The 20,194-nt window shown below is 51.0% G+C and overlaps 1 protein-coding gene and 1 non-coding gene across 9 annotated transcripts in view; both read left to right on the forward strand.

Moving 5' to 3' along the window:
- The window catches only part of CLSTN1 (calsyntenin 1), a 61,120-nt gene that overhangs the window by 20,837 nt on the left and 20,089 nt on the right, over positions 1–20,194 (forward strand). For 4 of the 8 annotated variants that reach the window (XM_054579791.1, XM_054579794.1, XM_054579792.1 and 1 more), the window contains exons 2-5: positions 7,119–7,241; positions 16,663–16,692; positions 17,866–18,064; positions 19,591–19,799. In XM_054579791.1, the coding sequence (XP_054435766.1) occupies positions 7,119–7,241; positions 16,663–16,692; positions 17,866–18,064; positions 19,591–19,799 (561 nt within the window). The remainder of the gene's footprint in view (positions 1–7,118; positions 7,242–16,662; positions 16,693–17,865; positions 18,065–19,590; positions 19,800–20,194) is intronic. The other 4 variants (XM_054579793.1, XM_054579797.1, XM_054579795.1 and 1 more) reach the window with 1 other exon arrangement.
- Positions 19,226–19,429, forward strand: LOC129075693 (small nucleolar RNA SNORA73 family). The gene has a single exon (XR_008529669.1). It is a non-coding gene; the product is annotated as a small nucleolar RNA SNORA73 family (small nucleolar RNA).

Below are 20,194 nucleotides of genomic sequence, written 5' to 3' on the forward strand. Positions count from 1 at the left end.
AACCCTACGTAATAGACATACTTAGTGTGAAAAAAGGGAAAGTCCTGGAAACCACCAAAGCATTATTCTGTAAGGGTCATTAATGGTTTCAAGTTTTTCTTTCTTAACAGTAGAATTCAGCTTGAAATACCACACACAGAGGTGTTTTGAGTTAAATTATATGCTATACCAGAATAATCAGATAATTATGAATCCTGATTGGATAGTTGGTGATATTAAATAATTGTGAATTTTTTAGGTGATAATGCCATTATGGTTAGTTTTAAGGAGAGTCTTTACCTTTTTGAGTTGTATATTGAAGTATTGATGGGGGGAGTTATATCTGGAATTTGTTTCAAGTGATCGAAACTGGTGGTAGGAACGGGAGTATGTGAGTCAAACAAGATTGGTCCTGTGTCCTGGATACATGGGGCTTACTATTTTATTCTTTCTACTTTTGTATCTTATGTAATACAAAAAGATAAACATTTCCTGATACACACCTTGTTTGGTCACACCCGCAAGCAGCTACTCCAAAACCCAGAAGACCCCATGTGGCAGGACGGGGGGGAAACTGGACCTTGTGTCTGTCAGTGGGGCTAGAACTCAGAGCCATTGCTAATGGAAAGAAAGCAGTATTAGCAGTTCCTCAAAGAACTGAAAATAGCATTCCTGAGTGATCCAGCAATTCCACCTCTGAGCGTAAGCCCGAAAGAACTGAAAACAGAGCTGCAGGCAGACATTCGTACACCCACGTTCGAGACAGCGTTATTCACAGCAGCCAAAAGGGGCAGCTGCCCAAGTGCCCTTGAAGGGTGAATGGATGAGCAAGCCGTGGAGTATTGCTGAGCTGTGAAAAGGTGACCATGCTGCAGCGTGAAGGGACCTTGAGGGCATTACGCTGAGTGAAGCCAATCCTAAAAGGACAAATACCCACTTACCAGCTGTGGCTGATTACAAGTTTCCTTTGTTGTTAAAAAAGCCAGGTGTTTTTGTTTGCCTTTTGTTTTATGCTTAAGAGTATCACTGTATAATACTACCTCTCTCCTCTGCCAAACAGAAGGGATAAAGTTAGGCCTCTCCAGGGCCCGAGCCTGTAGGGATTTCCGGCAGCCGTGGGTTGCCCTGAGGAAGAAGACAAAGGGAGGTTGTCATGGGACCGCCTCCTGAGTCTCCCCGGCCAGTCATTCTGCTCTCGTAGCTGTTCCTAAAACAGGCACCTGCTTAAGAGGAATTGATCAACACAGTCGCTGAGCACCCGTGTGGCAGGCACCGAGTGGGCTGCTCTCTCACGTCACTGATGATCCTCAAAACAACAGTGTGGACGGAAGTCCCACGCCCGACTTACAGCGTAGAAACAGGCACAGACGGTTCAAGAGCCTGCCGCTACTTAGAGTCAGAAACAGTTCACTTACTTGGTTCTTGCCTTTCCTACCAGACCACACGGTGTAACACTTGTGACAGCTTCTTGCTGTCTGGAGAATCGCGGGAGCTCACAGAGGTAGCAGAGAAGGGGGACACGCACCCTAAGTTACAGGGCTCAGGCCGCGCCCCAGCTGCACCCCCACACCCCTGAATTCATCGCAGTCTCACTAAGTCCCAGAATGGACCATAGACTTTTTCTACCTTTGTGCCTTATTTGTGTGTTTATTCTGTTTAAAAACACTCCCCGAGAAGGATGTTCCTTTTAAGGCTGTCCTTGGGAGGTCCCCCGGCTTGTGCTTCTGATGGTCCCCAGGGTCGATCTCTGACATTTCCTGCTGTTTCTTGCAGGAATGAGCTAGAATTGCACCTCCCCACCTGGTGGGTGTGGGTGGGGCCACGTGACTAGTTCCGGCCCTGAGGTAGGAGCCAAAGTGAGCCAGTCCCTTCTGGGTGGAAGGCTCGGCTCCCACTGGGAGGGGCCCTGCAGCGGCTCATTCCTTCCCTCTGGCAAGGGGCCTGGCTGCCCCGAGAGGGAGGCTGCGTGTCATGGTCCCCAGCGTGGAGTTTGTCCCCTGCCCTGCTTTTACCACGCTTCACCCTGCGATCAGAGCACATCACTTTAGGATGTGGATGGTCGGGACACATTTGTGTCCCCTGACAAATGGCGCCTTGCTTCCCGGGAGCCCGGCACCTGGCAGCCTGCTTGTGCGCAGCAGAGGGCGCTGAGGAGACACCGCCGAGTCCCTGGGCTCCTGAGCAGAGCGAAAGCCCATGGCCGTTAGGCCGCTTGGAAGGACCCGCGGCGATCTGCTCTAAATGGGAACCCGTGACGGGAGACAGTGCTCAGGGAGTCCAAAGAACATAGGCCTTTTTATATTTTTATTTTGGAACTGTATGAATAATTTACTCATTTTAGATGTTTTTTGAGAAAAAAAGAATCAGCTGGAGATGTCATACTTTTATGGTTTAAGACACTTTCCTATGCATATTGCCTTTAATGAGGGATCTGCTAACAGACTACATGCTGCTCCTTTAGTAAATCAGGAGCCGGATTTTTCAATTAAAGCCCTGTCATTTGCAGCATGTACTCCAAGGCACCTATCGCCACCTAGTGGCAGTGTTTCTTAATTGCAGATTCTTTTGGCAGACCAAGGTTAACCGTTCAACCTGCAAACAAAACATGGAAGTGTCTGAGATGGACCGGTGAAATGCCTGCAGTCTCTTAAAACATATAGCTGTCGTTATTTATTATTATCTTGTTATTGGGCATATATTACCAACATAGGTGTTCTGTACTGAGAAGAGGCACACACTAAGTTTGTTTTTCGAAAGGGTGGATTTCTCTCTGTAAACAAACTTGTCAGGCAAGAACTCTGGTGCCGGGTTGGTGCTGGGGCTGCCACACTTGGAACCTCCTTGCTGGGGGTCTGCAACTTGTGTGACGCGGACAAGGGGGCAACCTCTCTTTTGCCCACAGAATTCGGATGTACTAGGAAGGTATAAGTTTTTGTATTTAAAGTTAACGCTGACCTGGCTGGTGTGGCTCAGTGAATTGAGCGCCGGCCTGCGAACCAAAGGGTTGCTGGTTCAATTCCCAGTCAGGGCGCATGCGACCAGATCCCCAGTTGGGGGCACTTGAGAGGCAACCACACCATGATGTTTCTCCTCCTCTCTTTCTCCCTCCCTTCCCCTCTCTCTAAAAATAAATAAATAAAATCTGTTTAAAAAAATAAACCCTGAAGTTGACGATGGTATTCTTTTCACTTTGATTTTTAAATAGGGTGATTTCATGACCACAAAAACTACCCATGTCCTAGAGTGACAGGCATGCACCCCGGATGTAGCCCACGTCTACAGAAGGTCTGCATGATCGGTTGCCTGGCCAGTTCCCGGTTTTAATGAAGACTAGGCCATTCCAAGTTGTGTTGGCTTTTTTGTGATCCAGAATTTGAAGCAACGAATCGGACTTGCAGCGTGGGTGGCCCGTTCCTGGGCCTGTGGCTGGTGATCTCTCGCCTTTATTTGTGGGTTCTTTTTTGGATGATTACAGAAACATCAGTCACTTGTTTCCATAAATATTTTATCATGCCAATTGAATGTGATGAAATATTAAAAATATCATTTATTAAATATTTAAAAGTTCAGTCTTTGGAACTTGCCAAATCTCTTCATTCTACCGCCAGCCTAAAGGAGCAATTTAGGAAGTTTGAATTGTAAAATTAGAAGACTGGGGAAAAAATAAAAAGAACTGGGAGTATCACTGCAAAATTATTTTTTGCCTTGAACCATTGGCCATTTTCAGCTCAAGGCCTTTCCATTAGTGTAGCAGAAATACACGTTTCATATTACTACCTTTTATATTTTCTACTGTCCCAGGGCTCCTGCAGTTTGCCTAGTATTTTTCCTTTCCTCCTGGGACTCACATATTGGAATAGTCTTCAATTTTATTTGCTGTGCTTCCAATTTTATTAATAAAACCTTAAATATGAAAACAAATGGGGATTGACTCTTGCTCTTAATGGTACATTATCAGCAGTAGATTGACGTAATAGTAGCTTCTGCGTTTTGAAAGGAGAGATGAGTGACAAGCAGTGGCGGTTTGAGAGGGCTTTCTGCGCAGGGGCCTGTTTGTCAGCGTCACACCCACAATGACCCGCCGCCTGCATCCCAGCCCGGGAGATAGCACGCGGGGCGGGGAGCTGCCTGGAGCAGTGGGGCGTGGCAGCCTTAGGAACCGCCTTTGGCCTGCCCAGAACTTTCTGTGTCCAGTGGGCCTCCCAGACCCAAGACTGCAGCCGACTCGGGGTGCCCGCGCGGCACCACCGCACCAGCGTTCTCAGCGGGGAGGGCCGGCCGACCCTAACCTTCCGCGGTCTCCCCTTTACCAAGCATTGCGGGAGCCGCTCTTGTGTGGGGGGCAGATGTTTGCCAAAGGCCCTTTAAATTTCGGCCTTTCTGGCCTGGCCTGGTTTGGCATCAGAGCCGGTCCCTCCGTAACCTGGGCACAGATCCCCCGGGGCCTGCCGCACGAGGGCCTCCGGAGTCTCTCATCGTCTCACTTGGGACATCCACCTGCCAGAAACAAAAAAATACCACCTTCCCAGTGTTTAAAACACCAAATGATACCTGCTGTTTAGTTCTCAGCCCAAACTCTCTTCTCTATGAGAGAATTCACAAACCAGGATGCTGAGTTTATTTGTACTACCTGCGAGGTTCCTTATGTACTCGTTCATTGGCCAGGTAGTTCCTGAGTGATGGGACACTGATTAGCAGGCAACAAAAGGTCATGCCCGCCCAGATCCCGTCTGTCCACGTCTGAGCAGAGGAGGAGAAGGTAACGACACAACAGCACCTGGTGGCATTTCCTGTATATGACACTGTCCCAGCCTGTTGCATGTGATGGGTTTGATCACAGAACAGCCTGTGAGGTGGGCGCTCCTCCCGTCCTCGGTGCACCGATGAGGAAACAGGCCCGTGGCCGAAGCCGGGGAACCCGCCCCAGGGTCCCAGGCTGGCACCGCTGCCCGGCCTGCGCCGGGCTGGCCAGGAGCGGACGAGCGGCAGAAGAGGAAGAAATGGGGGCCCGGCGGCAGGTGCTGCCCTGGCTGGAGGAGGGCACATTTGAATAGAGACCTGAAGCACGGTGACTTGTACCTGAGACTGTGGCAGGGGACCCGAGAGGCTAGGGCCATTTTAATAAACATGAAGACGTTACCTTGCCTTCCCCCCATTCTCACGCGTGCTCGGCGGAGTTTTCTAGAGGCGGCGTGTCGGGTCACAGAGGCGGGAGGCCAGCTGGCTTCTGTGAAGCCGGACAGTAGGGAGATTCCCAGAATGGGAAGCGGTGCCCCTCTTCTTAGTTTTTAAACTTAAAAACTTTGTTTTTAAAAAAGGTAGTTTTCATAAAAATAATTGGTATGTTAACTTTTAATGGATTTTTTAATGAATTTTAAAAAATACTAAAATTTATCTGGGTTTTCATTCCCAATACAGTAAATAATGATAGGCAGGTGGGTTGATCGATCCCGCATACACGAAAGCCGAGGGGCCCTCGGTGGCTCTTTGGTGGTGTGAGCGGCTGGCTGTGAGCGCAGGACTCTGAGGACACGTTGGGATCAGACCCCTCGGCTGCTGTGGGAGGAGTCGGTGCGGGAGGGCAAGAGTGGGCGCGGTCGCTCCGCCGCTGTCATACACGGTCCAGGTGAGCGGCAGCGATGAGGGGAATGGCCGCGCCTGCGTTTGGGGTGTGTGTGGCGTTCCAGATGCGGGAAAATGTGTATAACCAGGTTTCCCGTTGCAACCATTTCAATTGCACAGCGGCGTTAGGTGGATTCATTCATATTGTTGTGCAGCCCATGCCCAGAACCCTTGTCCTCTTGCAAAACTGAAACTCTGTACCCGTTAAACGAGTCCTCTGGGTCTGGGTTGACTTTGGAAGCGAAGGCCCAGGGTGGGCCGAGGGCTCGGTGTGGTGTCATCAACGCCGGACCATGTGTCCATCAGAGAGCTGGTAGCTTCCAGACGTCAGCCCTTATGTGTGCACGGCGGCGGCGGCGGAGTGAACACAGGTGATGTTTTCCTGTCATTTCGTGATGGTCATCGCATAGCAGCAGAGGGATAGTGTCCTGGCCCGGTGACGTCGTGTTGGAGGTGGTTAAGCATCTGCATTTAGTTTCAGGTGCTTCTGAATTGATTCGCACTCCTGGCAAAGCATCTGGGTAGTTCATTCAACAAATAGGCGCTGCCTACCTGCAAACGCAGTTCCGCGCCCTGCCTTCCAGGCAGATCAGCTCAATTGAGGAGTCCCGTGGTTCACACGTGACCCGCGGTGTAACGCAAACTGGTACCGCTCGAGGTGACAGTAGAAAGAAAATGACAAGGTTCCATCTGTGACATGGAGCTCAGAATGCTCGGGGAGCGGGGTGCTCAGAGTGGAAGTGGTGGCTGTGATGGGGACAGAGCCAGGCCCCAGGCAAAACAGGAGGAGCTGGAACTAAGAACGGATGGTACCCGGCAAGCACCTGCCCGGACAGCACGCATCTCGCCTTAGAAACAAAAGTAGCAGTTACAGCGCCCAGTCCAGAAGGGAAACCTCACTTCTCTCGTTATGGCCCCAGCCCTCTGTGTGTGTGGGGGGGCCCTGGTTTGCAGACTAGGAAAGGGAGACCGAGGGGTCAGTCAGAGCTCAAGGTCACGCACTGCGCAAAGAGGGGACAGGGCTGGAATCTGACCCCTCAGGCAGCCTGACTCCTAGTCAAGTGTTTTAGGAAATGGGCATTTTGTCGTTCTATTTTAATACCTTATGTTTGTAATTTTGTATTCATAAGCCTTGTCAATTTTGCATCTTTTTTGTACATTTTTGTTTGTAATGCTAATTTTAAATAAGTGTTACTGTACTGTCATAAAGACGTGACATTCTTTGCGACTCCCCTGTGACAGATTGAAAACGGTTCGAGCTTGTCTACTGGCCTTCAGTCTTTCTCCTTCAGCTTCTGGAGCGGAATCTGGTTTCTTCCTGGACTCGGACGGTCTCTCCAGTACTTACTCTGCAATTTAGCATTTCATCCCATTTAGATCTTGATACCAGACTTGGCAACAAAAAATACAAGTGTGGCTTTCCAGACCAGTGGGAGCTGTATTATTTTAATAGATGTATACCTTCAAAAACAGTTCAGTTTAAAATATTCTGACCGGCTGTATTTCCTTTTTTAAAGCTAACAAGCACAAGCCGTGGCTTGAGCCCACCTATCACGGCATAGTGACCGAAAATGACAATACCGTGCTCCTGGACCCCCCGCTGATCGCCCTGGACAAAGACGCCCCGTTGCGGTTCGCAGGTAGGAGCAGCGCGGGCTTTCTCTCCGTCCTTGGTGCCCTCGGGCACTCGGTCTGGGTGGGAAGCGCCAGGATCTTTTCTCACCCTTTCTTGAAGTGTCTTGGTGGCTGAGGGCAGTTTGGGGCTCCCGGGCACCATATGTTTTCCTGTTTATTTTAATAGTTGGGGCCTCCTGACTAAAAGCCTGTACTTGTTGAAAAGCAAGATATTTCATCGCATCATTATATCCCATGTCTTGATGTCATCAGACACGTAACACCTAGGCCAGTGCATCTCAAATGTCACTGCACACATTGCACCTGAGGGTCATGTTAAAATGTGGATTGGGATATTGAGGGTCTAGGGGCCCTGAGATTCTGCCCTTCTAACCTGCGGGTGCTGCTGGTTCATGAGAGGAAGGACCCGGGTAATTCCAGCTCAGGGTCGTCCTTGCACCACCTCGGTGTCGGTTACCTGCAGAGCTTTATCTGAAAACGTCGCGCAGGCTTTACAGAGAAATCCTTTGGCTCAGATTTTCCTTTTCGATAAATTTTTAAAGTGGAGGTATTTCATAAGATTGTAACCTGACGATAGCGACAAATCTGGGATTGCTTGGGAATTTGCTACTCTGCTAACATTTAATAGCACATTGCACATCAGAGCGGTTCTTGCTTTAGCTGTGTCCATAGTAACTTCCCTGACAGGCGCGGAAGTGTGCCCTGCCACCCCTTCTTTGCCTCAGAGTCACCGTTCACGTTGTGAAGTTGATTTATTTTAATATATTCTTTTTTTTAGAGAGAGGGGAGGGAGTAAGAAAGTGAGGGAGAGAAACATTGATACGAGAGAGAAACATTGATTGGTTGCCTCTTGCACATGACCTGACTGGGGACCAAAGCTGCAACCCACGCATGTGCCCTGACCCACTGGGAATCTAACCCGAGACCTTTCGCTTTGCGGGATGACTCTTAACCAACTGAGCAACACTGGTCAGGGTGTGAGCTGATTTTTAAAGACTGGTTGTTATAACTTCTGGCCAAGATGGAGGCATAGGTAGAGACACTTTGCCTCCTCGCACAACCTAAAGAAGGGGAACAACAAATTTAAAAACAAAAAATAACGAGAATTGCCAGAAAATCGAACTGTATGGAAATCTGACAACCAAGGAGCTAAAGAAAGAAAGAAACATCCATCCAGACTGGTAGGAGGGGCGGAGACGGGCAGCCGGGGCGGAGAGGATGCATGGCAAGGCAGCGGCTGGCAGACCGGGCGGTCCCACATCTGCGTGCAGATAGCCCAGAAGAACAGCTGGGGAACAAGACAGCCCGTGAAACCCCGGGTTCCAGAGTGGGAAGAGAGAGCCTCAGAACCTCTGGAGGTAAAAACCTGTGAGGGTTTTGCCTGCAGGAGAAACTCCCAGCCTTACAGGAGAGTCTGTTGGAGAGACCCCCAGGATCCCAGAACGTACACAAACCCACCCACCCAGGAATCAGCACCAGAAGCGCCCACTTTGCTTGTAGGTAGTGGGGGAAGTGACTGAAAGCTGGCAGGGAGCCAAGCAAGCGGCCTTGTTCCCTCTTGGACCCCTTCCCCACAGACAACATCACAACTCAGCTACCTGGGTTGCCCTGCCCTGGCGAATACCTATGGCTCCACCCATCCCAATGTAACAGGTGCACTGAGACAAATACGGCCCAAATGAAAGAACAGATCAAAAATAGTTCCAAAAATAGAACTAAGTGATGAACAGATAGCCAGTCTTATCAGATGCACAGTTCAAAGCACTGGTAATCTGGATGCTCACAGAATTGGTTGAGTATGGGTGCAAAATGGAGGGAAAAGTGAAAGCTTTGCAAAGTGAAATAAAGAAAAATATACAGGGAACCAACAGTAAAGAGAAGGAAACTGGGACTGAAATCAATGATTTGGAGCAGAAGGAAGAGATAAACATTCAACCAGAACAGAATGAAGAAACAAAAATTCGAAAAAATAAGGAGAGGCTTAGGAACCTTAGGGACAACTTTAAACATTCCAACATCCAAATAATAGGGCTGCTAGAAGGAGAAGAGGAAGAGCAGGAAATTGAAAACTCATTTGAACAAATAATGAAGGAAAACTTCCTCAGTCTGGCCAAGGAAATAGACTTCCAGGAGATCCAAGAAGCTTAGAGAGTCCCAAAGGAGTTGGACCCAAGGAAGCACACACCAAGGCACATCATAATTACATTACTCAAAATTAAAGATAAGGAGAGAATCTTAAAAGCAGCAAGAGAAAAGGAGACAGTTACCTACAAAGGAGTTCCCATGAGATTATAAGCTGATTTCTCAAAAGAAACCTTGAAGGCAAGAAGGGTCTGGAAGGAAGTATTCAAAGTCGTGAAAGACAAGGACCTATACCCAAGATTACTCTATCCGGTAAAGCTATCATTTAGAATGGAAGGGCAGATAGAGTGCTTCCCAGATAAGGTCAAGTTAAAGGAGTTCATCATCACCAAGCCCTTATTACATGAAATGTTAAAGGGACTTACCTAAGAAAAAGAAGATCAAAAAGTATGAACAGTAAAATGACAGCAAACTCATAACTATCAACAACTGAACCTAAAAACAGAAACAGACTAAGGAAACAACTAGAACAGGAACAGAATCACAGAAATGCAGATCAGAGGGGAAGGAGAAGGGGAAGAACAGGGGGCGGGGAAGGTACAGGGAATAGGCAGCATAAATAGTAGGTACAAAATAGGCAGGGGGAGGATAAGAATAGTATAGGAAATGGAGAAGCCAAAGAACTTACATGTACGACCCATGGGCATGAACTAAGGGGAGCGGGGAATGCTGGGGAGAGGGGTGGTGCTGGGTGGAGGGGAACAGAGAGGAGGAAAGAAATGGGACAACTGTAATAGCATAATCAATAAAGTATATAGTAAAAAAAAAGTGGTTGTTACATGATATTTTTCCAGGACAAAATTTCTCATGTTGGTGTGTGCCGTGTGTCTAGGGATCAATAAGGAAAAATTCAATTAACTCGTATAGATCAGATGGTACATTAATTTTACCGCGTGTAAATGGAGGGAAATGAATGTGTTTCTGAAGAGCTATTTAAGCAATACATTTGTTCTTTGTTCTCTCCGAGTGTCACATCCCATTTTCAGGAAAGTGGCCGGAGAGCCGGCCTGGGCTGCTTGCAGCAGCGGCTTGACCCGCGCACGGGTTTTCGGAGAGAGGTCCAGGCGGGCGGAGAAGCGCTCTGTGCTGCGGACGCGCGCAGCGCTTGTCTAGTAGCCAAGGGGATCTTCCTGATGTTCCCTCCTTCCTTCAGATTTGAATCATTTTTAGCACTGCATGTGGGTCTCCTCTGGAAGAAACGCGATTTTGAGTGCGTGCGTACACACATTCCCCCGCCCCCGCCGCGCTTGTGTGCCATGTGCAGTGGTTACCTCTGTCCCTCTCTTGTGGGAGTGAAGCTCAGCGCAGTGGGAGTCACTCGAGTAGGGTTATCAGCTTATGTTTTTGAGCAGATTGCGCATCCCTGACGTTGCAGGCGTTTTAGGGAGCGCTCACAGTCAGGAGTTCTGTACTGACTCCTTCTGCAGCCAGAGTGTCCGCTGTCCACGGTCCTGTGGTTTGTACCCAGGCCAGTGCCTGGGACTGAGTGCCGCTCTCTGAATATTGCAGGAGGAACAGATGAGTTGCCCCAAAATCACGCAGCTCGTGAGTGGCGGAGCTGCCCTCCCGGCCAGGTGTCCGACTCCAGCCTCAATTCATCCCTGGGTCGGCTCTCATAACAGTATCTTCAAAACATCGTAAACATCCTGGCTCGCAGTCTGACCCCATCCCGGGAGCGTGTGGGTAACCACCGGAGATGGCTTGTCAGACTTCTGAAATAAATACATGGTAACGTTGGCGGCTTAGTCACCAAAGTGCAGTGTAAATTGTCACTCATCAGACATCTGTGTTGAAGGCACAGATGTTTCCTTGCAGTGAAATAGAACAAAGTCTTGGTATTTGTCAAGTAGTTTAGGAAATTAAAATGACTATATTTTTTAAAAAAGATTTTATATATTTATTTTCAGAGAGAGGTGAAGGGAGGGAGAGAAATATCAGTTGGTTGCCTCTTGCATGCCCCAGCCAGAGACCTGGCCCACAACCCAGGCACGTGCCCTGGCTGGGAATCTAACAGGTGACCTTTTGGTTCACAGGCTGGTGCTTAGTCCACTGAGACGCACCAGCCAAGGCAAACTGACGAGACTTCTTATTCAATCCCTTTCCCTTAATCGCCAAAAGCCTAAGTAGAGGTGGGGAGGAAATTGCATTGTCCATTTTGTGTATTTGATGGGGAGTTAAAAGCTTGACCCCTTACACAGGCCCCATTGTTGCCTTTTTTGACATTTGTTCCTTCTGCATTGCCCGTGGGAGACGCCGAGCACCCCGCGTTGTTATCCCCGCCTCTTCTGAGGCTCTTCTTTTTGGAAGGTGGTTTTATCCCAGCGTCCTTTCCTGTGTTCCTAGACCGGGTACAGAGATTTCACAAGGTTAGCTAAAGAGTTACCGTAGAAAGAGAATCCGAAAGAAATTACAGGGCAGGAACGGGGACTTCATTCTCGTGGCTGTTTAGTTGGAACCACTGTAGGTCTAGGACCCTTTTCTCCGTGCTCTCTGTCATTCATGTGACGCCCGCCTGGAGCAGGGCCGATGGGGTTGGCCACGGCGCACCAGCGTCGCCCCCTGTGTTGCCTTCTCAGCGCGTGCAAGGGGCTGACGTTGCATTTGTAGCAATGCATTGGATGCCTTTGGCTAAGCCACATGAGATTGCCATTTCTGTGTGTTGAAACTACCAAAATACAAGGCATTCATTAGTCAGCTGAGTAGCAGTTTTAAGCGCGCATCTGGGTACCAGGACAGAAGCGTCGTACGTGTCGTACCAACTGCATGAGCTCGTTTTGGATGCGGTTGCCTCCAGGGAAGGCTTGGGATCAGGAATGATTACATAGTAGTAACCATGCCAGGCCTCTGGAGAATACGCAAAGCATAAAAGTTTTAGATGATCTCAGGAGAACAAGGCGGGGAGAGATGGGGAGGGTTCGGTCTGTTCAAGGCTAGCCTGCAGCTGGGCAGGCCGTCGGGAACCTGGGGGCGCCTCCGGCGTGGTGGGAGCAGGCTCTCAGGAAGGCTTGCCTCGCGGAACGGGTGCCCGTGGTCCGTTGCGGGGCCAGGCCGGGCAGCAAGAGCATAGGGTGCGATGGCTGCCGCTGAGAGGAGGGGAGTCTAGGCGGGGACTGCAAACGCAAAGGGGTGGGGACGCGCCTCCCCAGGTAGGGGGTCACCGTATTGTATGTAACTGCACGCATGGAAGTGTCCTGTGTATGTAGCTGTACGTCAGGGATGGAGGGGAGAGGGAACCAGGATGAGTCAGTGACGACATGAAAGCTTGAAAGCTCAGCTCCTGGGAGAACAGGGCGTTACTGACAGCAGTGGGTCCCTGCTCGGAGGGAGGAGGAGCAAGACTTGCCATTGGAGGGGCAGCAGGACGCTGCCTGTGAAAACATCTGAGGAATCGTCGGCGATGTTGCGGGCTGTGCAACGTTACTGTAGTTACGTTGAGGGACAGCTCTTTCTCTGTCAGACATATCTACTGAATTCTGCACGGACGAAACAGCTTAGTGTCTGGCTTCAAACTGTTCGGGAGCAAGACGCTGGACAAGTGGAGCGGCCGCCGGACGCCTGCCTTCCTCCTAAGCCTTGACCCCTGACGGGCACCGCCAGCCAAAGGCCCGGGAGTCACTGTGGACTCTTTCCCGCTCCGTATCCGGTCCAGCCGGGTTCCAGTCGCTGGTCCCCCTCCTGAAGGCCCCCAAGTCTTTCCTGAGACGCCGCCTCAGTTCAGCCGCCGTCAGGTGTCATCTCGTTCCCTCGCCCCGGCCTTTCTGCGTTTGGAGTCGCCTCCTTCATTCACGTCGCGGTTCTAGGTGGGGTGACGCGATGGGCCGGTGACAGGCGTGCACTGGCTGGCGTGCAGGTGACGGCTCAGCGGCGACATGTGGGTCTTGCAGCCAGTGTGAGGGGCCCGTGCTGCGCCAGCTGTGCAGGTGGCCACCTGGCAAAATGGCTTGGAGGGACCCAGCCTGCCTGGCAACTCAGTAAGTGCCCGTGGGTTTGAGGCGCCAAGATCGGTTGGTGCGGCCCATCCGAGTAGCCAACTTCAGCGTAACCAGGGGCAGGTGGAAAAGATGCCGGTCTGTTTTTTTTTGCTGTTCTCACTGTAAATAGATCCAGTCTTTCAGAGAGCAGCCTAGAAATACATAATGAGCATCCAAATAATTTACATTCTCTTCTTAAATCCTCACCCAAGGATATTTTATTTTTTTATTGATTTTTAGAGAGAGAGGAAGGAGAGGGAGACGGAGAGAGAGAGAGAGGGAAACACATGGATGTAAAAGAGAAATGTCGATTGATTGCCTCCCACATGCACCCCTACTGGGAATTGAACCCACAGCCTTTTGGTGTGCGGGACGACACTCCAACCAACTGAGCCACCCGGCCAGCGCCAAATAATTTATGTTCTCACGTTTGATAATACCTTTCAGACACTGTTCCTTCAAAAACTGTAGTACAGCTGCAGGGTCAGAGCTACAGGACAAGCCTCCTCCCCAGGCCCTGCCAAGCCGGCCGAATGCAGCATCGCCCTTGAGGTTTCTCACTCATGATCGCACGGCCCTGGCCCTACTTTCAAAACATACCCCAGATCTGACCACTTGTCTCCACCCTGTGGCCCCCTGGTTCTGGCCTTCAGCATCTCCCGCTGGGATTACCCCAGTAACCATCTTTGCAGTCTTAAAGACTGATTTTTTGCATAGCAGCCAGATGGCGTCTCTCAGAATGTAAGACATACGTGTATTTCTCTGCTCAGAACTCTCCAGTCATTTCCTTCTCACCTGGAGGACAAGCTGCAGTTCTGGTAGAGCCAGCATAGGTTCAGGGTAGGTCTCTGACCTCATCGCCCGTCCTCCCCGTTGCTCGGCCAGGCCTGCAGCGAGACCTCCTCTTCCTGAGCCAGGCCAGGCCCAGCCTGCGCCGGGCCTTTGCACTCGGGCCTTTGCACTCGCTGAGCCCTCTCCCTGAAATTCTACACCGATGACTGCATTTCTTTAGTTTCTTCTGGCTTCTGCTCGGATGTCACCTTATCCGGGGAGCCTTCCCGGAACACCTGCAGTACAGAATCGGAGCGCCAAAGCGCGCCACGGCCTTCCGCACTCCATGTCCTGCCTCCCGTCCTCCCAGCGCGAAGCCTCAAGGGAGCGATGTGGGGAGCTGAATCTGTTGGCAGACAGTTCCGCTCACTCCTCACAGAAACTGAGTCAGGTTCACCACCTGAGAGATGAGTGTTGTTAACCCCTCACTCAGCAACGCGCGGCGTCACCCGCTTGATCCAGGGCCTAAACCTGCACCTCCCTGCACAGTGGCCTGTGTCAGGACAGCACGTGCCACCACGCCAGTTGGTCAGCTCAGGTCACAGGGCCACCTCACTGTCGTCCTCTCAGCAAGTTGAAACAGACGTTTCCTCTGAATTAAAGATGGGCAACTTGACCTATTTTAAAATGCATCATGCAATACCGGTACACAGCTCAAGCGCGAAGCCTGATAGAGTGAATCAGCTCAAGCTGGGGGCCCGTCACACGCGTCCACGCCCGCCCTTCGGCTCGTAGGTGTGAGCCGGGAGCCGGGCTCGGCCGGCGTCTCTGTGAAGGGCTGGGCAGCAAGGATCCGAGGCGCTGCGGCCCCTGTGGTCTCTTTGGCAGTGAGTGACTCCCATGACTTTGCTGTTGTCGTGGGAAAGCAGCCGTCGACAGTGCAGAACTAGTAAGTGTCCGTGTTCCAATAAAACTTTGCTCATAGTCCTGAAATTTGAATTTCACATAATTTCCTCGTGCCACCAAATGATGTTTAATAAGATAAAAATAATTGTTAGCACGCGGGTTGTTCAAATATGTGACACCGGTGGAGTCGGCCCGCCGGCCCAAGGCGGCCTGCCAGACTGGGGCCACTCCGTCCGTCCGTCCGTCCGTCCTTGGCGCTCGCCGTGGTGATGAGGAGGTCTGGCGTTTGCACTCCCACGAGGGAGTTCTTAGGCACGTGCGGCTGTTGAAAGGCGGCCAGTGCGACGGAGGAACTGAATTTTTAATATTTAATTTTAATGTGAATGTTAATTTAATTAGACGCAGCCCTGTGTAGCCAGTGGCTACGGCACCGGCCGGGGTGGTCGAGAAAGACACCGCGTGGGCGCAGCAGGCGCCACAGACGGGAAGAGCCATCATAGCGTGTTCACAGACAGCAGAAACCGGCACCGTGGGCGGCATCGTCGGCACCCAAGGGAAGGGGACTGCGGCCTTAGCGGCCGTTGCTGAGTGCCTGCCTCATGCCTGGCTGCGTCTGACGCGCATCACCGGGTTGGCTTGTGGGCTCTCTGTCGCGTTGCCGGGGAGCGGCTGCTGCGCGGTCGCTGCGCACGCCGTCCGGGACCACGACTGGCCTCAGACGCCAACTGCAGTGAGAAGGCAAGACCCCAAAGTTCTATACGGTGTGATTCCATTGTTCAAACCTCAGAAACAAGCAAAATGAATCAACACTATCCGGGACATACACCTCTATGGTAAAATCATTAAACAAACAAACAAACAAGGGGGTTCAGGCCACAATGCCTTTAGGGGAGAGAAGGCGCCCGGTGTGGGGGCGGCGGGGCTCCTGGCCTCCGCGCCTCCGCACAGCCTCACCCCCCACCGAGGGGACCCCGGGCCAGGCGAGCCGGGCTCGGCGGGCTAGCGTTTTCTCGCAGTATCGACAGTGGCCATTGTAGCAACACCGCCGTTAGAGTGGAGTCTGGTTTCAGTTCCCACTTAAGCAGATGTTCTGTGCAAAAAGGTGTTTCTGTTTGTTGCCTTGGTTGGGTTAGAGCCAAGATTAGATGAGAAACACTGCTATTTAATCAGCTCGAGAACAAAGGATTAAAATAAAACCCATTGCTCCAACTGTTTGTTTCATTAACCTAACGGTGAATTGAATGTTACTAGACTCTAACCACAGGAACTTATATTAAAAATGAAAATCTGAAAACTATGAAGAACAAATAGGTGTACATCTAAGTTATCATCATTAAAGTATTCGTTGGAAGCCCTAACGCTTCTGAGGGAGGCATGAGACATAGCAGTGTTTTAAGGGTAGGTGGGTGTAATTTCAAAACCTAAGCAGTAGTTGGTGGTAAGTAGGATTCGAAGAGAGACTTTGTTACTGGAGGTCCAGTGTTGCTATAGCAACTCAAGCAAGTGGCTACTGAGCTTATTGTCAAATTGTGTCCAGCTTTTCTGTGTGACATGTGCATCTTTGACTTTTTTCCTTATTGTTCTGTCTTCATTCTTTCCTGTGTTACTGACATGGGTTTATCTTTTCTCCCTTTAGAGAGTTTTGAGGTGACAGTCACCAAAGAAGGTGATAAAGGGTTCTTTCTACCCCTCTTATGAATATTAACCCACTAACTTTGTTCATAAAATTGGGAATCAGCCCTTAAACAGAAGAAGCTGTCATGCTCTTTTACCCCCATTTATTCTCCTACTTTGTTTCTATTTTTAAATATATTGATGGAAATTGTATGTAACCAAACCCTTGGCTAGAAATATCTGGAAATCAGACATCCATTTGAACACTATGGATAACATTGTACATTTTTTACTTAATTGAACTTAAGAGATTCACTTAGTAACCATTTTCTATGAGTTGTAAATAAATTTGGAAGAGTTCTGTCTCATTTTTATGTGAAATACATTTTGTGAAGCTTTCTGTGTACATCAAAACAGTTACATTTGTTCTCCCATGGCCAAGAACGGAAACCGAGACTGTTACTCCTCCCTGAGCTGGTAGAGGCCCTTGAGCCCCCAGGCAGGCTTCCTCTCCAGGTCTGGCAGGATGACGTCCAAGACGAGGGACAGTCTAGCCAGCCTCTCCCTGTAGTGGACGCTGCATCTCACCGGTAGACGCTAGCTGTTGAAATGGATGCCTGACAAGTTGGTATTTCTACCTTTCTCGTTCAGTAGTTTGCTTTGATTCCCTAATTTTAGCCAGGCTCATTGCACAGGAAGACTTGTTTCTTCTGAATTTTTTTTTTTTTTTGACAGACTTTCTGTAATTACGGTGCTGAACCTATATCTCACGCTTCTTCCTCTCTCGACACCTAACTGTGCATTTTATAGCCTTCTCTCTGGTCCAAACCAAAACAGCTGCCCAGCTCTCCCGAGTGGCCGGGGCAGCCTCTCGGGTTACCAGGCCTGGGCTGGTTGCTCACGAGCTCACGTGACCCTGGAGTGGTCCTAAGTTCTCCTGTGAAATGCCTGTCTACACTTCCTCTTCCTCTCTTTTGTATTCCTGCATGAATGGATGCAAAGTTAAACAAGTTGCTTGGAAAGCCAAAACATGCTTCTTTTTACTAAAGCCCCAGAACTGACCCTGTCACAAAGCCCGGCGCCCCCGCTTTGTCCACAGACCCTCTCAACCCCTGGCTGCCGAATTGTCCTTGATTTTCTTTGGGGGCGACGGGGGTGGAGGGGACTGACCGCGCAGGCGGTACACGTGGCAGGAATGCTAACCTGCGCTGCTTTGACTCCCCAGGTGAGATTTGTGGATTTAAAATTCACGGGCAGAACGTCCCCTTCGACGCAGTGGTGGTGGATAAGTCCACGGGCGAGGGACTGATCCGCTCCAAAGAGAAACTAGACTGTGAGCTACAGAAAGACTACACGTTCACCATCCAGGCCTACGACTGCGGCCGGGGGCCGGACGGCAGCGCCAGCGCGAAGAAGTCCCATAAGTAAGCGGACCCCGTACAGAAGCAAGCCGCCGGGGGAGGGTGTGTGCCGTGGGACCCGAGACCCTCGTGCACGGCTCCCCGCTGGGCCCAGGCACGTAGTCGCTGCTGGGTAACTGGATGCGAGTGATTTTATCCCACCAAATACTCTAGTCGAGGCGCCCAGGCCCCACAGTGAAAATACGAAAAGCCTACCCTTCCCCTAGGAGGATGTTTTGTAGCTGCATTTATCTTTTGCCTGTGAATTCCGAAGGCACGAACTTCACTTGAGCTGGTCGAAGAAAGCCGAGGGGTGTGGGCCCCGCCCGGGTGCTACCGCCCCTCCTGCCCGTTGAGGGTGGCCGGCGTAACGGGGGGGCTCTGGGCAAGACGGGGGCCTAGGATTCTGGGCTTTCCCCTGCCACTTACCTGCCCCTCGGCATCAGGCAGGTTCAATTTTGTGGAGTCCCAGCTTCTGCATTTGCTAAGGAAAGGGGCACGAGGGTGATGCGGTGTCACATTGCCATCGCGAGGGCCAGGGTGGCTGGCTGTGGGGGTGGAGGGTCTTGGTGAACGTTGGGGTGCCGCGTGCCGGTGGACCGCCCTGCGCACTTTTTACACGCCGCCGTCCTCGCAAAGAGCTGCTTTCAGTCAGAGACTGTGTCTGATCCGGGGCACACCCTGACCAGCAGCACCTGAGACCCGCAGGCTCCCGTCTGGGGAGCTGGTCCGGCGGCGCCTTCCTTTTCCCGCCCCCGAGCTGGCAGGTGGAGCCTGGCCGCACGGGGTTCACCAGGCCGGGCAACGCTGAGGGCCCGTGTTTGGGGGATCAGCACTAGCCGGTGGCCCAGCCACGGGTCGCTGACGGCCTCTGTCCCTTGGAGGCCGGACAGGACTAGTTTCCTGTCTCCCCTCTCTCTTTCTTTCCCCGTCTTCCTCTGGCTCTAGTGGTTTCTGAACCCAGCTCTTTGTAACTTTGTGATTAGGGAGCTATCAGAGGTTTGATTCCGCTTCTCTCCCTGCTGCATGGCAGGGCCCATGTTGGCAAAGAAAATCCCATTTTTTCTTATTTGATGTGACTGTGGTCTTACCTGCTGCCTTATTCCTAGGACCTGGGAGAATCGATACAAATTCCTGCTTTAAATTTCTGTTGTCTCCACGTTAAATTAAAAATGAGTAGTTTAACCAACGTGGATACCCCGGGAGGTCACTCTCCCCGGGCTCTGTCCAGGTGGCGTAGGGGAGCATAGGGCTCCGCCCAGTGATGTACAGTCCCTTTCCACAACGTTGGAGAGAAAGCCGGGCCTTGAGTCTGCGCCTGCATATTCCTACAGCTTCTCAGAGTCCTTTGGACAATGACTGAGGAGACAAACCATGCAGGAAACACCTAGTAAAAAAAAAATAAAAATAAAAAAAATAAAAAATAAATGAGTAGTTTAATTTTTATCTTCATAAAATGTAATAAAAGGTAGCAGAAAAATAGGGCAGACCATTTTTTGGTGCGGGGGATGAAAAGCAAGCAAAGCGCACGGGCTTTTGTCCCCTTCCAGAGCGACCGTCCACATCCAGGTGAGCGACGTGAACGAGTACGCGCCCGTGTTCAAGGAGAAGTCCTACCAGGCGACGGCCGTCGAGGGGAAGCGGTACGAGAGCCTCCTGAGGGTGGAGGCCGTGGATGCGGACTGCTCCCCTCAGTTCAGCCAGATTTGCAGCTATGAAATCGTCACTCCGGACGTGCCGTTCACTGTTGACAAAGACGGTGAGGAGGGCGGGGCGGGGCTCCCGCACCACGGGGACCCCCGGGCGGGCTGTTCCTCCTGAGCCTACCAGTTTCAAACCCAAACTTTGTACTCCAGTGAAACTCACAGGCTGGAGACCTAGTCCACTCGGGCGGCTAGAACAAAACGCCACGGGCCGGACAGTTTAAACAGCAGGTGTTTCTCTCTCACAGTTCTAGAAGCTGGGAAGTCCAAGATCAAGGTGCCGGCCCATTCAGGGTCCCCTGAGGGCCTGCTCCCTGGCTCTCTCTGTCCTCACGTGGTGGGAGAGACAGGGCTCTTTGGTCTGTTCCTCTTCTCATGAGGATGCTGATTCCGATGTGGGGGTCCCCCCACACCTTGTTTCACCTAATCCTAAACGCCTCCCAGGGGCCCG

Source organism: Pteronotus mesoamericanus, unplaced genomic scaffold (genome assembly GCF_021234165.1).
Source record: "Pteronotus mesoamericanus isolate MK-2021 breed Mesoamerican mustached bat unplaced genomic scaffold, CSHL_Meso_final contig_557, whole genome shotgun sequence".
NCBI classification, from domain to species: domain Eukaryota; kingdom Metazoa; phylum Chordata; class Mammalia; order Chiroptera; family Mormoopidae; genus Pteronotus; species Pteronotus mesoamericanus.